General features: G+C 67.5%; 2 protein-coding genes across 4 annotated transcripts in view; one reads left to right on the top strand and one right to left on the bottom strand.

Annotated features, from left to right (window-relative positions):
- Window positions 1–1193: 1193 nt before the first annotated feature.
- Window positions 1194–11506, bottom strand: RNPEPL1 (arginyl aminopeptidase like 1). Of its 3 annotated transcripts, none has more exons than XM_042995900.1 (11): window positions 10958–11506; window positions 7453–7593; window positions 6967–7118; window positions 6355–6471; window positions 5941–6176; window positions 5548–5661; window positions 4404–4516; window positions 4016–4124; window positions 2807–3037; window positions 2590–2732; window positions 1194–2129 (listed from the first exon to the last, which is right to left on the bottom strand). In XM_042995900.1, exons 1-11 carry the CDS (start codon window positions 11489–11491, stop codon window positions 1842–1844), a joined length of 2178 nt encoding a protein of 725 aa, XP_042851834.1. In that variant the 5' UTR covers window positions 11492–11506; the 3' UTR covers window positions 1194–1841. The 3 variants fall into 3 exon arrangements, with proteins under 3 accessions (XP_042851834.1, XP_042851835.1, XP_042851836.1); XM_042995901.1 differs by lacking the exon at window positions 10958–11506 and adding an exon at window positions 8675–8954; XM_042995902.1 differs by lacking the exon at window positions 10958–11506 and adding an exon at window positions 8675–8953 and having other exon boundaries at window positions 7453–7533.
- A 574-nt stretch (window positions 11507–12080) lies between these two features.
- ANKMY1 (ankyrin repeat and MYND domain containing 1) overlaps window positions 12081–14761 on the top strand; it is a 53398-nt gene continuing 50717 nt past the window's right edge. The window contains exon 1 of the mRNA XM_042995889.1: window positions 12081–12648. The gene's annotated coding sequence lies outside the window, so the exon portion shown is untranslated. The remainder of the gene's footprint in view (window positions 12649–14761) is intronic.

Here is a 14761-nt window from a genome sequence, read left to right as displayed (position 1 = left end):
CCGTGGCCGTGGAGCTGCGGGCAAGTCCGCGGCAAGACCGGCATCATGAGTGCGTCGAACTGCCAATGAGACCAAGAGCCCGGGACTGAAAAGGGTGTGACTAGAGACTTGAAATTAACCTCCCCTCTTGCAGGGAAGAGGCCGAGAGAGCGGCTCAGCCCCAACAGGGCTTCTCGTTGGCACCTGGTTTGGGAAGAGAACGGATCCTCCTGAGGGGCCACAGAGAGCCCAGGACGAGGCCTCTTGCAGGGCACCAGGATTGCTGTGGGGCGGGGGCTGCCGGACGCCTCCTGTGTTCTCCCTTCCGCAAGGACGTTGCTGCAGTGGCCCTGTCCGTCCCCTGCAGGGTGGGTGACCAGCCTTCCAGTTCCCAGGTTTCTGGGCTGAGTGGAACCCCACTCAGCCCCGATGCACAAACCCACGCTCATGGAGACCACCCGAGATGCTGGGTGTGTGGGGACCGGGCTGTCCCCTGGGACAGAGGGGTCTAGAGAGCAGAAAAGTCCACGGGATACTGGTGACCTGGCGGCTGGGCAAGACGCTGCAGTCCTGTCAAGTCCCAGCCCCCTGTGCAGAGTGCGGCTCTGTGCCCGGGGCTGGCCTGTGGCCCAGGTGACGTGTCCTTTCTGGGCCTGGCGTGAGGCTCTGCAGGAGACTGAGCCCGTGGGCGATCGTAAGCAGAACCCGGCTCAGCCCTTGGCCTCAGCGGGTGCATCACATCCCCCCCCCCTTCCACCGCTCAGCCAGTCGCCCTCCGTGGCGGACACCCAAGTGGAGTCCCCGACCTCCTTCTTCTCTGAGCCCCACTCGCACCTGGAGCGTGTGCTACGGTGGTGCCGGTGGCTGTTGGCCCTTGGCCATCCAAGATCAAACTTGCCCCCACCATGCACCCCTGCCTTTACTCCAGCTAGGGATGGGGGCCACCCCTGAGAAAGGCCCAGGGGGAGGGTGGGGACAAGTGGCCTCCTCCGCTTTGGTGTTCGAGGGCCTGGGCGGGGCTGGCGGGGGTGGCCTGCTGCTGGTCCTCAGAACCCCAGGCTGCAGGGCAGGATCTGGGGCCTCTGAGGGCAGAGCCAGGAGTGGCTGGAGTGCAAAGGAAGCCCCTTCCGCCCCATCAGCAGCCCCCTGCCCGAGCACAGGCCAGGGTGGCCAGGTGCACGTGGAAGACGAGCTGGGACGAACAGGCCGGGGGGGCTGTTTGCAGAGTGGAGGTTTAATGGGACGATCACGGTGACCCGGCTGCAGGGCCCCCAGGCCTCTCCCGCACGGTGGGAAAGAGCACCAGCACCAGTACCACCTGCCCTCTTCCCTGTGGGGTGTTACAGCCGCGAGACAGACTGTCCTGGGGCCCGGGACCCCGTGTTCCCTGAGGGGCTAAGGCTTTCTGGGGACCCCTTCCCAGGGAGGTCCACCCTCTCCTCAGTGTCCCCTGGCCTTGCACTAAGGGCATGTCTGTGTCCTTGTCCTCTGCCAGGGGCCGGCTGAGGCTGCCGACCCCAGCAGCGGGTTGCGGGACTCCGGGGGCAGGAGGCCCGCCGTGAGGACGGCGTGGCCCGGACTTCCCGGCGGACGTAAGGCACAGTGTGGCAGTCGCCGTGGGACTGCGGGGCTGTCACCCCGGGGGCAGTGCCCGGCGGTCAGTGTTGAGACAGGCATGGCGTGTGCTGGCCTCTCCGGGCCTGCAGTGCAAGAGAGCTGGGGGACCAGGTCCACGGGCCTCGCCGGCCGTGAGGAGGTCCCCGGCAGAGCCCGCAGGAGGGAGCTCACGGCCAGAGGCGAGGCACAGTCACGGCGGGCCCGGGGCTACAGAAGGCACAATCGTGGTGTCTGGGAGGTCAGGGCTAGGCAGACACGTTGACGTCCCTGAGAGAAATGGCGGCGCCGGGGGCCTCGTCCCCGAGCAGCAGGGCCGGTGCTTCTGGGTCCACCTCCGAGTCTGCTCCGGCACCGCCTTGTTCCGCGCTGGGCTCGGCGCCAGGGCCCAGGCCCTGGGACAGGATCTGCTGGATGGTCCTGCGCAGGTTGGGGTGAAGCCGGCCCTGGGTCTGGTAGAACACCTCCAGGGCGAAGGACTTGAGGGCGCCGGTGCAGAGGTCCTCGTACAGCGGGATGGTGTACATGCGGGACATCTGGGGAGGTCGGCACACTGTGGCCCCGGCGCTTCCCTGGCCCAGCCTGCCGGCCCAGCCACCCCGGCCTGCGGTCACACTGCCGGAGGCTTCTCAGCCCCCACCGCTGCGGGCCTTCCGCAGAGGCCTCGTCTCCAGGGAGCTTGGGTTCAGGGGCAGTGAAGGGGGACAGGTGTGCGGGGCGGGGAGGCTGGAGCCCGGGACCCTCGGATACCCCGGGGGCCACAGTCCGGGGGCTGGACTGCCCACAGGCGCAGGGCCCGGTATGCCTAGACCTCCAGACTCTACTCCCGGCTTTGACCTCTGGGGGACACGGCCTCCCCTCCCATCTGGTGTGTGTCCCCAGTGCCAACCCAGACGCCGCATGTCTCCCACCTCCTCCCGGACACCGTCCATCCTCCCGGATGCCCGGCCTGCTGGGTGCAGCCGTGGGGGCGGGGCCCGGTGCGGGAGGCCATACCTGGCTCTCGAGGAACCGCCGGACCCGGTGGAGGTCAGGGTAGTAGTCGTTGCGGACGACGATCTGCAGCCAGCGGATACGGATCTCGGCGTTCATGGAGTCCAGCAGGGACGAGTAGCACTTGGACAGGCGCGTCACCACCTCTGCCGGGCCACATGCAGGTCAGGGCCGGGCAGGCACACTCCGCCCCAGCCACCCTGGCGGCCGCAGGACCTACCCTGGGGCAGCGGGGACCCGTCCAGGAGCCGGTCCAGGAAGAGCGCTGTCTGGAAGGTCCTCCACTTGGAGATGTCGATGGCACTGGCAGAGGCGGCCGCCTGGTCCAGAGGCTCCGCGGTCCACAGCTGGAAGAGGGCCTCCACGGGCCGGGTGAGGCTGGAGCCCTGGGACAGGTCCGGCTCGGCCAGTGGGGGGCCCGTGGCGTTGAGCCAGCGCTCGAACTCCAGCCCTGCCGGAGAGATGCCGTCCTGGGGTCCCCGCCCGAAGCCAGCTTGCCCCGGCGACCCCGGACTCTCAGAGCGTCCCCGGGTGTGACTGTCCCAGGGCCTGGGAGCCCCAGGGCAGGGGCAGTTAGGGGAGGCCAGGGTCCGCTCTGGCGCCTGCCACCTGGAGCTGCAGGAAGGCCTTCTGGAAGCAGCGCAGGGAGGCCTGAAGACTGAAGCTGGTGGCTGAGGGCCCCTACCCCTCCATGCTTCTCATGGGTACAAAGCAGCGAGGCACTTTAAACCCAACCTCAGGGCCCGGGGTGGGGGTGGGGGGTGCACCGAAGGGCCTCAGGGAGGGGTGGGGGAGCAGAGGGTGGGGCGGCGACCTGCTTTAAAGCCTGGGGCAGCTGGGGGGGGGGGCACGTGCTGCTGTTCCCCACCCCCAAAGGCCCTTGGTGCTTTTATTAATCCTTCCGAAACCAAGCCACGCTGCCCACGCCTCCCAGCCACGCTTCATTGCTCTCTAGCAAATCTTGGCTCTCCCTAGACGTCCGACACCTCCAGTCTCTCCTTTGGCCCCAAGCCCTCGGAGCCCCAGAGACACCTCTGTGGGTAATGCACAGGTGGGCCAGCTGGCCTCAGGCAGCTCTGAGGCAAACCTCCCTCTGCCCAGCCAATCATGCCCCAGGCCTTTTGCACACAGTGCCTACTTTTCAGCCTGCTTGACCTAAGGGCTACCTCCTCAGGGAAGCCTCCTGGGCCCCACGAGGCTGGGAAACACACTGTCCTCTCTGCACCCACGGTGTCCCAACCTGAGGACCGTGCCATCCAGCCAGGGTTGGCTGACGGGGGGTGGACGAACCCAAGGGGGGGCCTTTCTCCAGGCAGGAGCGGCATCTTGTGCAGCAGAGCCTCCCCGCCCCCGCCCCGCTCACACCTGCTGTGCCCCTGGTGGGCTGAAGGCTAGCCGGACGCGGACATGTGGCCGGCGGTGGCCTCACCTGCCCGGCAGTCCACACTTTGCTCCTTCAGCTCTGGGAAGAAGCTCAGGAAGGAGTCCAGCAGGTCCTGGGCTACCACGCTGGTGAACTTGTACTTCTCCACGTAGGCCTGCGCAAGTGGGGCAGGGCTCAGGAAGGCTGCGGGCTGGGCGCACCAGCCTCCACCAACGCAGGGGTGGGCGCAGAGGCACCCGTGTGGCCACGTGGACCCTGCCGAGTGGCCGAGACCGGGAGGGGCCAGAGGGAGGAGGCGATGCCCCGCACCGCTGCCGTCAGGCCCCCCCCTTGACTCCACGCCGCCCTCCAGGACAGAAAGCAGCCCCGGGAGCTGGGGAGGGGCTCAGGGTGGGTGGAGGGCAGGGCCTGTCCCGGGGAGAGGGCTGCTCACTCGGAGAAAGTCGTCAAAGCGCTGGGGGTCTCCACACAGCTGGGACAGGTAGTACACGAAGCAGTAGCCCTTCTCGTACGTAAACAGGTTCATCAGGTGGCTGGGATTCACTCCTGCAAGGGGAACAGCCCTGGCTCTGGGCGGTGTCCCGGCCCTCCTACGTCTGGTGGGAAAGGGGGCCGGGGTGGTCGGGCGCTGCGGAGCAGGAAGGGCTCACAGCTCCTGTCCCTCACGTCCCCAGAGCCCTGGGCGCACACCGATGGGGCCTGCCCTGCCCGCGGGGCCTTGGAGGAAACCGAGGGCCCGCACATCATGGTGGCCAGCGCTCAGAGCCCGTGAGAGGCGGCGGCAGGCTGAGGGAGCCTAGGGGAGGCCTTCCTAGGGCTGGGGGCACCCAGCCTGGCCTTTGCAGGGATCCAGCCAGAGACGCCACAGCCAGAGGAAGCAAGGGGTGGTGAGGCCCTTCGGGGCGATGTCTGCAGGGCCCAGGGCAGAGCCTGGCGGGAGTACCTGGTGAGAGCGGGTACCTGGCGGGAGTGGGTACCCGGCAGGAGTGGGTACCTGGCGGGAGTGGGTACCTGGAGGGAGCGGGTACTTGGTGGGAGTGGGTACTTGGTGGGAGTACCTGGAAGGAGCGGGTACCTGCCCGAAGTGGGTACTTGGCGGGAGCAGGTACCTGGTGGGAGTACCTGGTGGGATAGGTACCTGGCGGGAGCGGGTACTTGGTGGGAGCGGGTCCCTGGCAGGAGCGGGGCCTGGCGGGAATGGGTACCTGGCGGGAGCGGGTACATGGCAGGAGCGGGTACCTGGCGGGAGCGGGTACATGGCAGGAGCGGGTACCTGGCGGGAGCGGGTACTTGGTGGGAGCGGGTCCCTGGCAGGAGCGGGGCCTGGCGGGAATGGGTACCTGGCGGGAGCGGGTACATGGCAGGAGCAGGTACCTGGCGGGAGCGGGTACCTGGCGGGAGCGGGTACATGGCGGGAGCGGGTACATGGCAGGAGCGGGTACCTGGCGGGAGCGGGTACCTGGCGGGAGCGGGTACCTGGCGGGAGCGGGTACCTGGCGGGAGCGGGTACCTGGCGGGAGCGGGTACCTGGCGGGAGTGGGTACCTGGCGGGAGCAGGGCCTGGCAGCAGTGGGTACCTGGCTCCAGCTTGACCTGCAGCTTGCTGACCGGGCTGTCCTCTCCGAGGAGCTTCATCTGCCTGTGCAGGGCATCCAGGCGGAAGGCCGTCTCCAGACAGGTGAAGGCAGCCCCTGGACGGGGACAGGAGGCAGTGGAGGTGGGAGGGGGCAGGGCCAGCCTGAGCACCCGGGCAGGTTCGAGGCCGCTCCCCGCCCTGAGCCTCGTGGGGCTAACCCAAGACCAGCCCGCCGGACACGCACGCGGCAGGGGACCGCGCACCCCAGGGGCCGGGCTGGGCTCTCAGCCCCTTGCACAGTACCCAGGACGGCCCTGACCCCGGCCTGCATGAGGCCGCCGTGTGGGGCTCCTACCGTCCCCCCACCCTTCCCGCAGCCAGCCGGCGGCAGTACCGTAGGTCTCAGTGGTGATGCGGCGCTGGGCGTAGGTGGCCAGGCCCTCACTCAACCACATCTCCTCCCACGTGGCGTTGGTGACGGCGTTGCCGAACCAGCTGTGGGCCACCTCGTGGATGACGTCGATGACCAGGAACTCGTCACTCTCCAGGATGGAGGAGATGATGAAGGTGAGGCAGGGGTTCTCCATGGCCACGATGGGGAAGGAGGGCGGCAGGAAGACAATGTCGTACCTGCCCCGGGCGGGAGGGTGGGCGAGCGACCGTGAGAGGGCCGGGGGGCCTTCCTCCCCCGGACATCAGACGGGGGACCCTCCCCGTAGGCCCTCATTTACCCCTCGGGAAGGCAGGACTTGCCCTCTGACCCGCCCGCCGTGTAGCCCACCGGGCTCCCGGGCGCCCCGGGACATACCTGCCCCACATGTACGGCCCATACAGCCGCTCGGCTGCGCTCAGCCACTGCTCCACTGCGCCCGACAGCTTGCTGGTAGCCGTGGGCAGGAGGCACGGCTCAGCCCACACGCGGCTCCTAATACAGGGCGGAGAGGGGGTGGGCAGAGGCCGAGCGGCCCCCACCCCACTCGCCCGCAGGCCTTCCCTCTCCTTCTGGGCTCAAATACCACCCACGCCTCCGAGAGCAGTCAGCCTGCTGCCCGCCACCCCACCTCACGGGAGGGCCGCCACGCAGGCCCTTCCCGCGGCAGCGGCCGAGCCACACGCCAAGGGGGTGGCTCGGTTCCCCTCGTTGCTGGGTCGAGATAACCCACCCAGGCTCGAGGGTGTGTCGGGCTCTGGTGTGGCCCCAGCAGGAGGACTCTAAGGAGGGGGAGAGCCCCGGCTTCTGGCCCGGGCCGGGGGAGGGTGGGGTAGGAGGAGCCTGGCAGTACGAAGCCGTGGGAACCACGGTGTGGGGGTCCTCGGCAGGGCAGCCACGGACACGGGCCTCGTGTCCAGCCCACGGTGGGATTTCCCCCCAGCCTGGGCCCCAGGCAGCAGCAGCTGCTGCAGGAAGCGGTGGCCCTACCTAGGCCCGATGTCTGCCGGCTGGAGGTCCCCGGCCACCAGGGCCACGAGGTAGGCGGGCACAGGGTGCTCCATGTGAAAGCGGTAGACGCCCTCCTCCTCCACGTACGTGCTCTGCGTGGCACTCATCAGCACCTGCACCCCCGACGGGGCCTGTGTGCGAGGGGGCCCCACCCGTCAGGGCACCCCATGTCCTTGATGGGGAACCCCGCATCCCCCCGCAGGGCGCCCCACATCCGTGATGGGAAATCCCACGCCCCCTGTCAGGGTAACCCATGTCTTCAATGGCGGGTCCACAAGGTGGGTCAGGGAATCCCGTGTCCGGGGTGGGGAGCCCCGCCCCCCCTGACGGGCACCTCTCCTCCCAGAGAGCCTCCACGCTACGCTGGGCACCCCGGTCAGGCTGCCCCCCCCCCCACCGCCGCCCTGCGCTGGGGCTCCCTCTCGGAGGGTGGCAAGGAGGTGGGCCAGGCTGGTGGACGCTGACCTTGACGACGGCCGAGTAGGTGCACTTGACGGCGGGCGTGTCGAAGCAGGGGAAGAAGGAGCGGTTGCACACCGAGTGGCCCTGGGTGAAGACGAAGGGCTTGGCGTTGCCATAGGTCAGCTCGGGGTCCAGCCACCAGATCTGCAGGCGGGCAGCGGGCAGGGCATCAGCGCCACCCTCCCCGTCACAGTGGGCCGCGGCCCCTCTCCCCGGCGAGGCGCGAGGGTCCCTGTCCCGTGGAAAGCATCACGTGGACAGGTGGCCGGGACACCTCTGCCAACCACGCCTTATTTCCGGGAAGCTGGGCAGGTTTCCTGGGGAGAGCAGGGCCTCGGGGAAGTGGCCCTTGACCGGTGGTCCCACTCAGGCTTCTCGGCCCTGGGCCTCTGGGGACGGCGGCCAGAGAGGAAGACAGTGAGGGCCTGGGGGGGTGGGGGGAGATGGTCCCATTGGGCTCCTCCAGAGCCAACAGCGACTCCTGGTCACTGTCGCTTGCCTGCACCTCCGGCAGGCAGGGCAGCTGACCCAGAGTGCGGCCTCTACTACGTCACCAGAGCCAGTAGGAGGCCGTGCGTCTAGGAGCCAGCCCAGGGAATTGAGCCTCCTGGCCCCTGCTCCTCCTCCCAGCTTCCAGAGGGAAACTGACGCCCAGTCTGAAGCACGCCCAGATTCTCACAAGCCAGCAGCGGGCAAAGGGAGCCAAGAAGGTGCAAATGGGGGGAAACCAGAGCTTCCCGACGAGCCACACACTGGGAGGGAACTCCTGAGCCCAGGGCCACCCCTGGGAATGCGGTTATCCTCGCCGGGAGGGACCCCATGGGGGGATGGGCTCCGGGCCAGGAGAGGACGGGCGGGACAGGAGTGGCCCCAGGAGGGCCGCTGGTGCACGTGCGCGGCCCCTGAATCTGTTCTTCACACGCTCCCCTCTGTCAGCACACGATCCCTGAAGCAAACTGGGTTGTTCCTCGTCCGCTTGAGCGCCCAAGCGCACAAGGGTCCTCCCAGGGCAGTTATGAAAGGACCCCAACCCCCCACAGCCTCTGCAAGTGATGGCTTGGTGGAATCCACAGCTGCGGGCCACCGCGGCTGCTGGCCGGCCACTGACGGTGTTTCACGCTGAAATCACAGAAGCGGTGGACACCAGATCCAGGGGGGCCTCCCTTCCCCGCAGACCACAGACCCCAGACCCAAGTGGATCCCTAGACCCGGCAGGGCTGCCTACCCGGCCCCGGCCAGACGCTGGCCAGTGTTCACAGGTGTCTTTAAAACTTCCCTCTGGCCGCTCTGTCTCTGTCCCCTCACTATGGGAAGCCTGTGGTGGCATCTTCTTTTTCTGCCGACCCTCGACGTGCACAAGGCCTGTTTGTGGAGCCTGTTCAATGCTGCAGACTCCCAGGCCCCACCCCAGAGCTTTCTGGGGCCAGGACCCAGGAATCTGCATTAAGGAGACTCTGCAGTGGATGGTGTGACCGGTGGTCCTTGGCCCACGCTGGGGACGGGCTCCCAAGGTCCCCCAGACCCCCTTCAACCTTACTTTCCCCTCTCACACCTACTCTACCACCACAGCCTCCCCTTCCACTGACTCCTGCCTCTCCTGTGGTCCTCCTCAGGCTCCGCCCAGCTCAGCCCCCCACCCCCGCCCCCATTTCCCCCTCCTCATGTCCACTTGTGGGCCCAGCCAGAGAGGGCGCACCCCGCAATGGTCTCCCCTTAGCCTAGCAGAGACCAATGGGGTCCACAGTCCTCCCTGGGAGTGGGGGGCTGCGGCAGACCCCCAGGCAGGCGGGACCCTGCCCCGGAGGTGAGCCACCAGGTCCAAGGGGCAGAGGGACAGTTGCAGATGGGCTGGTGATGCCTCTAGACATCACAGTGCAGGAAGAAAGCTGTCCTTGACAGGGTGGGTGGGATTCAGGAATGGGACACAAGAGACATCCCAGAGTCTGCAGCACCCTAAACTGACTCTGGAGGTGGGGGGACCCACGGGCAGGGCCTCCCAGGAAGCGACAGCCTCACCTGGCACAGGGATGGGTTTAGGGATTTAGGCCTGAGTCCTAGAACAAGCCAGGAAGAGAAGGGGACTCTGTGCACGGTCCCCGAGCCCTGTGGCCTTCACGCAGGACAGTGGGTGCCTGAGGTCAGACGCCAAACCCTGTGTGCTCTGCAAGTGATCCAGCTCACGTGCCAGGCCCCTGTCACCCCACCCACAGCTGCGCAGTCTGTGTGGGGACCGTGGCGCCCCTCCCTGCTCCAAGCACCCGTAGAAAGCCCAGGGAAACGGCCACTCTTGCTGGCAGCCTGCTGAGGGTCCGGGCCCCACCATTCTGCTACTCATGGCCTTGAGTGGACCAGACACGAGGGTTCCAAGCTCACAGAACAAGTTCAGGGAGAAGCACACCTTCGTTCTCACTGCATGCTGGGAGCGTGTCTGCCACCTGTCGGAGCCCCAGCCTAGCTGAGCAGGCAGCGGGGGGCCAGCACACTGGTGGGGGCTCAGGGGAGGAGGTGGGGGCGGGGCCTGCTCAGGGCTCCCAGGAATCGGGCAGGAAGCCCGCAGGTGTGCGTCTGGTCCGGGCTCTTCCCATCCTGACGTCACCTTGGTGGCTCCTGGCCTGATGTCGCTACGCCACCTGTCCCTTTGCAAGCTGCGGGCAGTGACAGACGGAACCTCTCAGGGCCTCCCAGAGCCGCGTGCGTGTGGTGTACATGGGGGAGCGGGGTGTCACGCGTGTGTTGTCCACACGGGGACCCAGGGAACCAACCGCGTGCCGCGGGAACGAAAGACCTGCTCCTTCCTGGAAGCCTCACCACGGGGCAGGGGTGCCGCAGACACAGCGCCCCACCTGCGCCACCCAGGCTTCTCGGCAGAGCCTTCAGGCCGGTGGGCGTCCCGGGCCCAGAGCCCGGCAGAGCCTCCCTAAGTGCCTGTGGGGCCACCCGGCTGCAGCATCCGCCAGTCCTCGCGCAGGGGGGCCCAGGGCACCAGAGCCAACCCGGCCCTCTCTGTCTCCGCTCTGGCAGGCCTGTCCCTCATGCCACCTCCAGAGAACACATCAGGTGCCCCCAAGTCCTCTGAAGACACAGGTCCCACGGAGGCCCTTCCACGTCCGACACCACCCACTGGCCTGCCCCGGTGCCAAGCTCCGGCAGATGTATGGCTTGGCTTGTACCCACCAGAGGCGGCCCTCGTCCCCAAGCAGGGACCATCTCTGCACAGCTGAAGGGAGAGGCCTCCCTTGGTGGCATGCAGTCCCCTGCCCCCGCCGGGCCGGCACCAGGACTCTCGCTCAGCCCAAGTCTCCTAAGACTCGGAATCACTGAGGGCACCTGAACGGGGCCCCAGGGCCAGGGGGAGCAGTGCTAGGCCAGAGGCCACGGACCCCTGCAGGTGCCCTCTCTGCAGGTGCCCCAGGCGCAGAGCCCGGGTTATCGCCCTCTAACCTGGCAGCGCGGGGAGAGGCCGCCCAGAGACGGCCCTGAGACCAGCCCACAGCCCCGGCGGACTCACGGCGGGGGCGTCGGTCGAGGTGTAGCGCAGGATGACCTGGAAGGGCTGGTGCGCCTGCAGCTCGGGCGGCAGCGTGACGGTGAGCGAGGAGCCGTAGTCGGTGAACGGGTCCACCCTGAAGGCCAGCGGGCAGCAGTCGGGCTCGGCGCCGGGCGCCTCGGGGAAGGCGGGCAGCGGGGGCGGCGGCGCGGGCCCGGGCCCGGCCGCGGCGAAGGCGAAGGCGCAGGGCGGCTCGGCGGCGGCGGCGGCGGCGGGGGCGCGGCGGAAGGCGGCCGAGTGCAGGCGCAGGGCCGGGTGCGCGTCGAGCACGAGCGCGCGGGGCGCGGGCCGCAGCGCGCACAGCTCGAGCACCAGGCAGCCGGCCAGCTCGCGCGCCTCGGGCCGCAGCTCCAGGCCCAGCTGCAGGTGGCGGAGGCGGAAGAGCTGCGCGCTGGAGGCCGAGGCCACGTCCAGGGCGGGCGGCGGCTCCGGCGGCGGGCGGGCGGGCGCGGCCTCGGCGCCGGGCGCCTTGCAGCAGCAGCACTGCGCCGCCATAGCCGCCCGCGCTAGGTGAAATCCATGGGCGGCGGCCGCGGCGGGCCGCCGGGAGCGGGCGAGGGGCGCCGGGCGGCGGCGGCGGCGGCGGTGGCGGCGGGGCGCGGGCACAACAGGAAGTCGCGCCGGGAGCCGCCCGGCCCGGCCCCGTGCCGTGCACCGCCCCGCTCGGGCTCCGCTCGGCCGCCGCCGGGGGCGCTGTGCGCGGGGCCGGGCCCGGGGAGCCGGGGACGCCGTGCGCACGGGACCGGGGCGGGGCGGCCGAGGGAGCTGGGCGCCGAGGGGGACCGGAGGTCCGGGGCGCTCCTCCGGGGGCCGGGCCGGGGAGCCGGAGGCTCTGGGAGCCGGGGACGCCGGGTGCAGGTCCGGGGCGCAACGTGTGAGGGGTTGGGACGCCGTGCGCGAGGCGGGGCTGGGAGCCGGGAGAGCTGTATGCGGGGGGCCCGGGGACACTGTGCGCGGGGATGGGTACTAGGTGCGGGGCGGGCCAGCAAGCCGGGGAGGGGGGTGTCGTGCACTGGGGGACCGGGGCGCACAGGGGCCTGGGTGCACCGGGTGGCCAAGCGGCATCCCAAGCCCTGTGCGCTTCTCTCCCGGCTTCTCGGGGCTGCTGTGAGACAGGTTCCTAGGGATAGTGGCTGCTTAGTGCGGTCTCTGCTTGTGCAAAGCCCGGAAGTGTATACACCCCTCCCCCCGCGCCCCCTCCATCGTGAGGCCAGTAGTCTGTGTTGCGGAGCCTGGGGGCCTTAGGACTGTGCTGTCATATAAGGTAGTAGTAGCCGCATGTGGCTGTTTAGATTTAGCCAAAATGTTAAGTTTATTCCTCCGTGGCACTAGCCATAGCTCAAGGTCTCCAACCAGTGTGTGCAGGGTAGTGTGTGGCTAATGGCGACCGTACTGGATGGAGTAGATGTTCGTTCTGTTGGACAGTGCTGCCTAGAGGGCCGGCAGGGCCCCGGAGACGAGATTGTTGTTTAGGAGGTGGCGTCGGGGCGGTAACAGGGATCTGGTCTGCCCCCGTGCCACCTTGCAGGGTCCTGTCCCGCGGCCTGGATCCAGAGGAGAGGGCTGCAGACCATTGAGGAGGTGCGGATACCCAGTGAGCAAACATCAGGTGGATCTCGAAGCCTTGGAATGTGAGGGGCCACCCTCTGAATGTAAGAATTCAGATCTTTGGGGAGAAGGGACTTTTTGGCCCGGGAGGGCATCCAGGAACTTCACACACCTCTTTTCTCTGCTCAGTTGTGGTGTGGGACAGAAGTTGCTCCTGACCAAGGCATCATCCCCGAGTAATATTTAACCCTTCTGGACTCCGTCCCGGTCTGTAACCCATGTGATGGTGCCCACCGTCCTCCCTGGGGGTGGGGGAGGGGTGGGGAAGGATGGTTGGCTGGGAAGGAGGCCCATGTTGGCTGATGTGGAGCATGTGCACTGAGACGTTGCTTTAATTTTCCCATGGGTGCTCGGGTCCCCATGTGTGTCCTCTTAGCAGGGGTAACACAACCTCCCTGTTGGGGCACCTGGCTCAAACTCACCAGGAGCCCCGGGGCTCACACAGCCACTTGAAGGAGGAGGTCAGTCCTATGTCTGAGACTCGAGAGAGGAGAGCGGGGGTCTGAATGGTCCTCACCAAGTTCAGGTGGCCCAGTTCCCGCCCAGGTGGCAGTGGCCCCGAAGTGCCAAGGGCGGAGGGTTTCAGATGGCACTCCCAGTTTTATGAGCTTCTCAGAGCCCCTTCCCCCAGGCCAGGTGGTCGGGGCTGGAAGGACATCATCAGGACTGCACATGGGTGCCCACACTAGCCTGCCCCAGCCCCCCCTCAGGCGGGTCGACCAACCATCTGTGCCCTCAGAAGCCATCAGGGGCTTCTTGCCCTCCTGGTCCCCTGGACTTGGGGGAGCAGGGGTTACATCTCATCCCTTCCCTGCTGGAGGGCCCTGGGCATCTCCCCAAGGTGAGTTCTGCACACAGGGTGGAGGGAGGAGAGGTTACCACCTCTCCTCCCAGAGGGGGGGTACCTGCTGCCCCCTATTTATGTCAGGAACCAACACAAGCCAGTTTTAGAGCAGACACATGTGTTATGCAGTAGTATTCCCCTCCTGACTGTGAGACCCACAGATGGGGATGCTGTCGCTGTCCCCACCCTTCACCCTGTCTCTGCCCTTCAGGGGACAGAGCCGTCAGCACGGCCCCACGGCCCTTCCCTGTAGCCCATCTGGCTGTCCTCTCTCTCTCCTTGCCCTGCCTCCAGGGAGAGGAAGGTAGAAGTTGGGGCCATCAGAAGCTGGGGCTTCTCCCACAGGAACTTTCGTACTTTAGTTTTCTGGTGATCAAGTCCTGGCTGGCCTGGGTGGGCTGAAGCAGTTGACGCTCTGCCTGTGCCCCAGCCTTCCAAGCCTAATGCTCACGGATGGGCACCACCGTTCAAGTGTGGCATGCTAGGGAGGGGAGCAGGTCCCCGGCCTCTCCTGCCAGGCGGATGTGCAGGCAGGCGGAGGTCCTCGGGAGAGCTGACCTCTGCCAAGAGCCGCAGTGAGATGGTTCTCAAACAGAGCTGGTGGGATAAAACACTGATGGGACCCACAGGTCTTTCAATCTGGCCCAGCTCTTGCACCTTTGGTACCTGGAGCCAGGGCAGCCCGCCAGGGGGGTGTCCCATGAGAGGTACATGGACGTGGTGGGGGGGGTCCCATCACAAGCGCCATGGACATGGTGGCTAAGAAGCTGGGCGCAGGTCCTGGCGAACTGCTCAGCTCGCCTGCCAAGTGGAGACGTGGCAACAGCTTCCTCACGGCAAGGGGTTGACGGAAAGGCGACACGAGGTGCGAGGCGCTTGGAGGGAGTCGCGGCAGCAGGCAAGCCCTTTGTAAAGGTGGTAGAAACCGGCTTGGCTGCAGGGAGCCACAGAGCCACGTGGAGAGGGGCTGGGCGCCAGCTACCAGCTGTGGTGCATGTGCTGAGCCGGGGCCAACGCAGGGGGGTCAGAGCTCAGGTGCAGGTGTAAGCGGGGTGGGGAGGGAGCCCCTTTCACAACCATCTCCATGCCTCCTGGTGTGAGCTTCCCATCGGACAGCTTTGGGCTCTGCTGAGTCAGGGGTTCCGTTCCCAGGTGGCATGTTTCCACCAGGGACACGCACGTTCCCCTGGATGGCGCGCTGGGACACCGGCTGGCTGTTCCAGGCTCCCCGGGCCACTGACACAGCGGGCAAATCAGGGGTTGCTCTGCTGGGTGGAGGGACTGATCCTGTCTTGCCGGGAGGAGGACACTGA

This window comes from Panthera tigris, chromosome C1 (assembly GCF_018350195.1).
Source record: "Panthera tigris isolate Pti1 chromosome C1, P.tigris_Pti1_mat1.1, whole genome shotgun sequence".
Taxonomy (NCBI): Eukaryota; Metazoa; Chordata; class Mammalia; order Carnivora; family Felidae; genus Panthera; species Panthera tigris.
Note: the sequence above shows the minus strand (reverse complement) of the source record. Positions and strands in the feature narration are given on the sequence as shown.

What these genes read in the sequence shown, in the direction of transcription:
- RNPEPL1 (XM_042995900.1), bottom strand. Translation starts at nt 11,491, where the DNA reads ATGGCGGCGCAGTGCTGCTGCTGCAAGGCGCCCGGCGCCGAGGCCGCG. An exon ending in AAGTGTGGACTGCCGGGCAG is followed by an intron (nt 3,038 to 4,015) that starts GTGAGGCCACCG and finishes TCTCTCCGGCAG; the next exon opens with GGCTGGAGTTCGAGCGCTGG. An exon ending in GGCGGTTCCTCGAGAGCCAG is followed by an intron (nt 2,130 to 2,589) that starts GTATGGCCTCCC and finishes CGACCTCCCCAG; the next exon opens with ATGTCCCGCATGTACACCAT.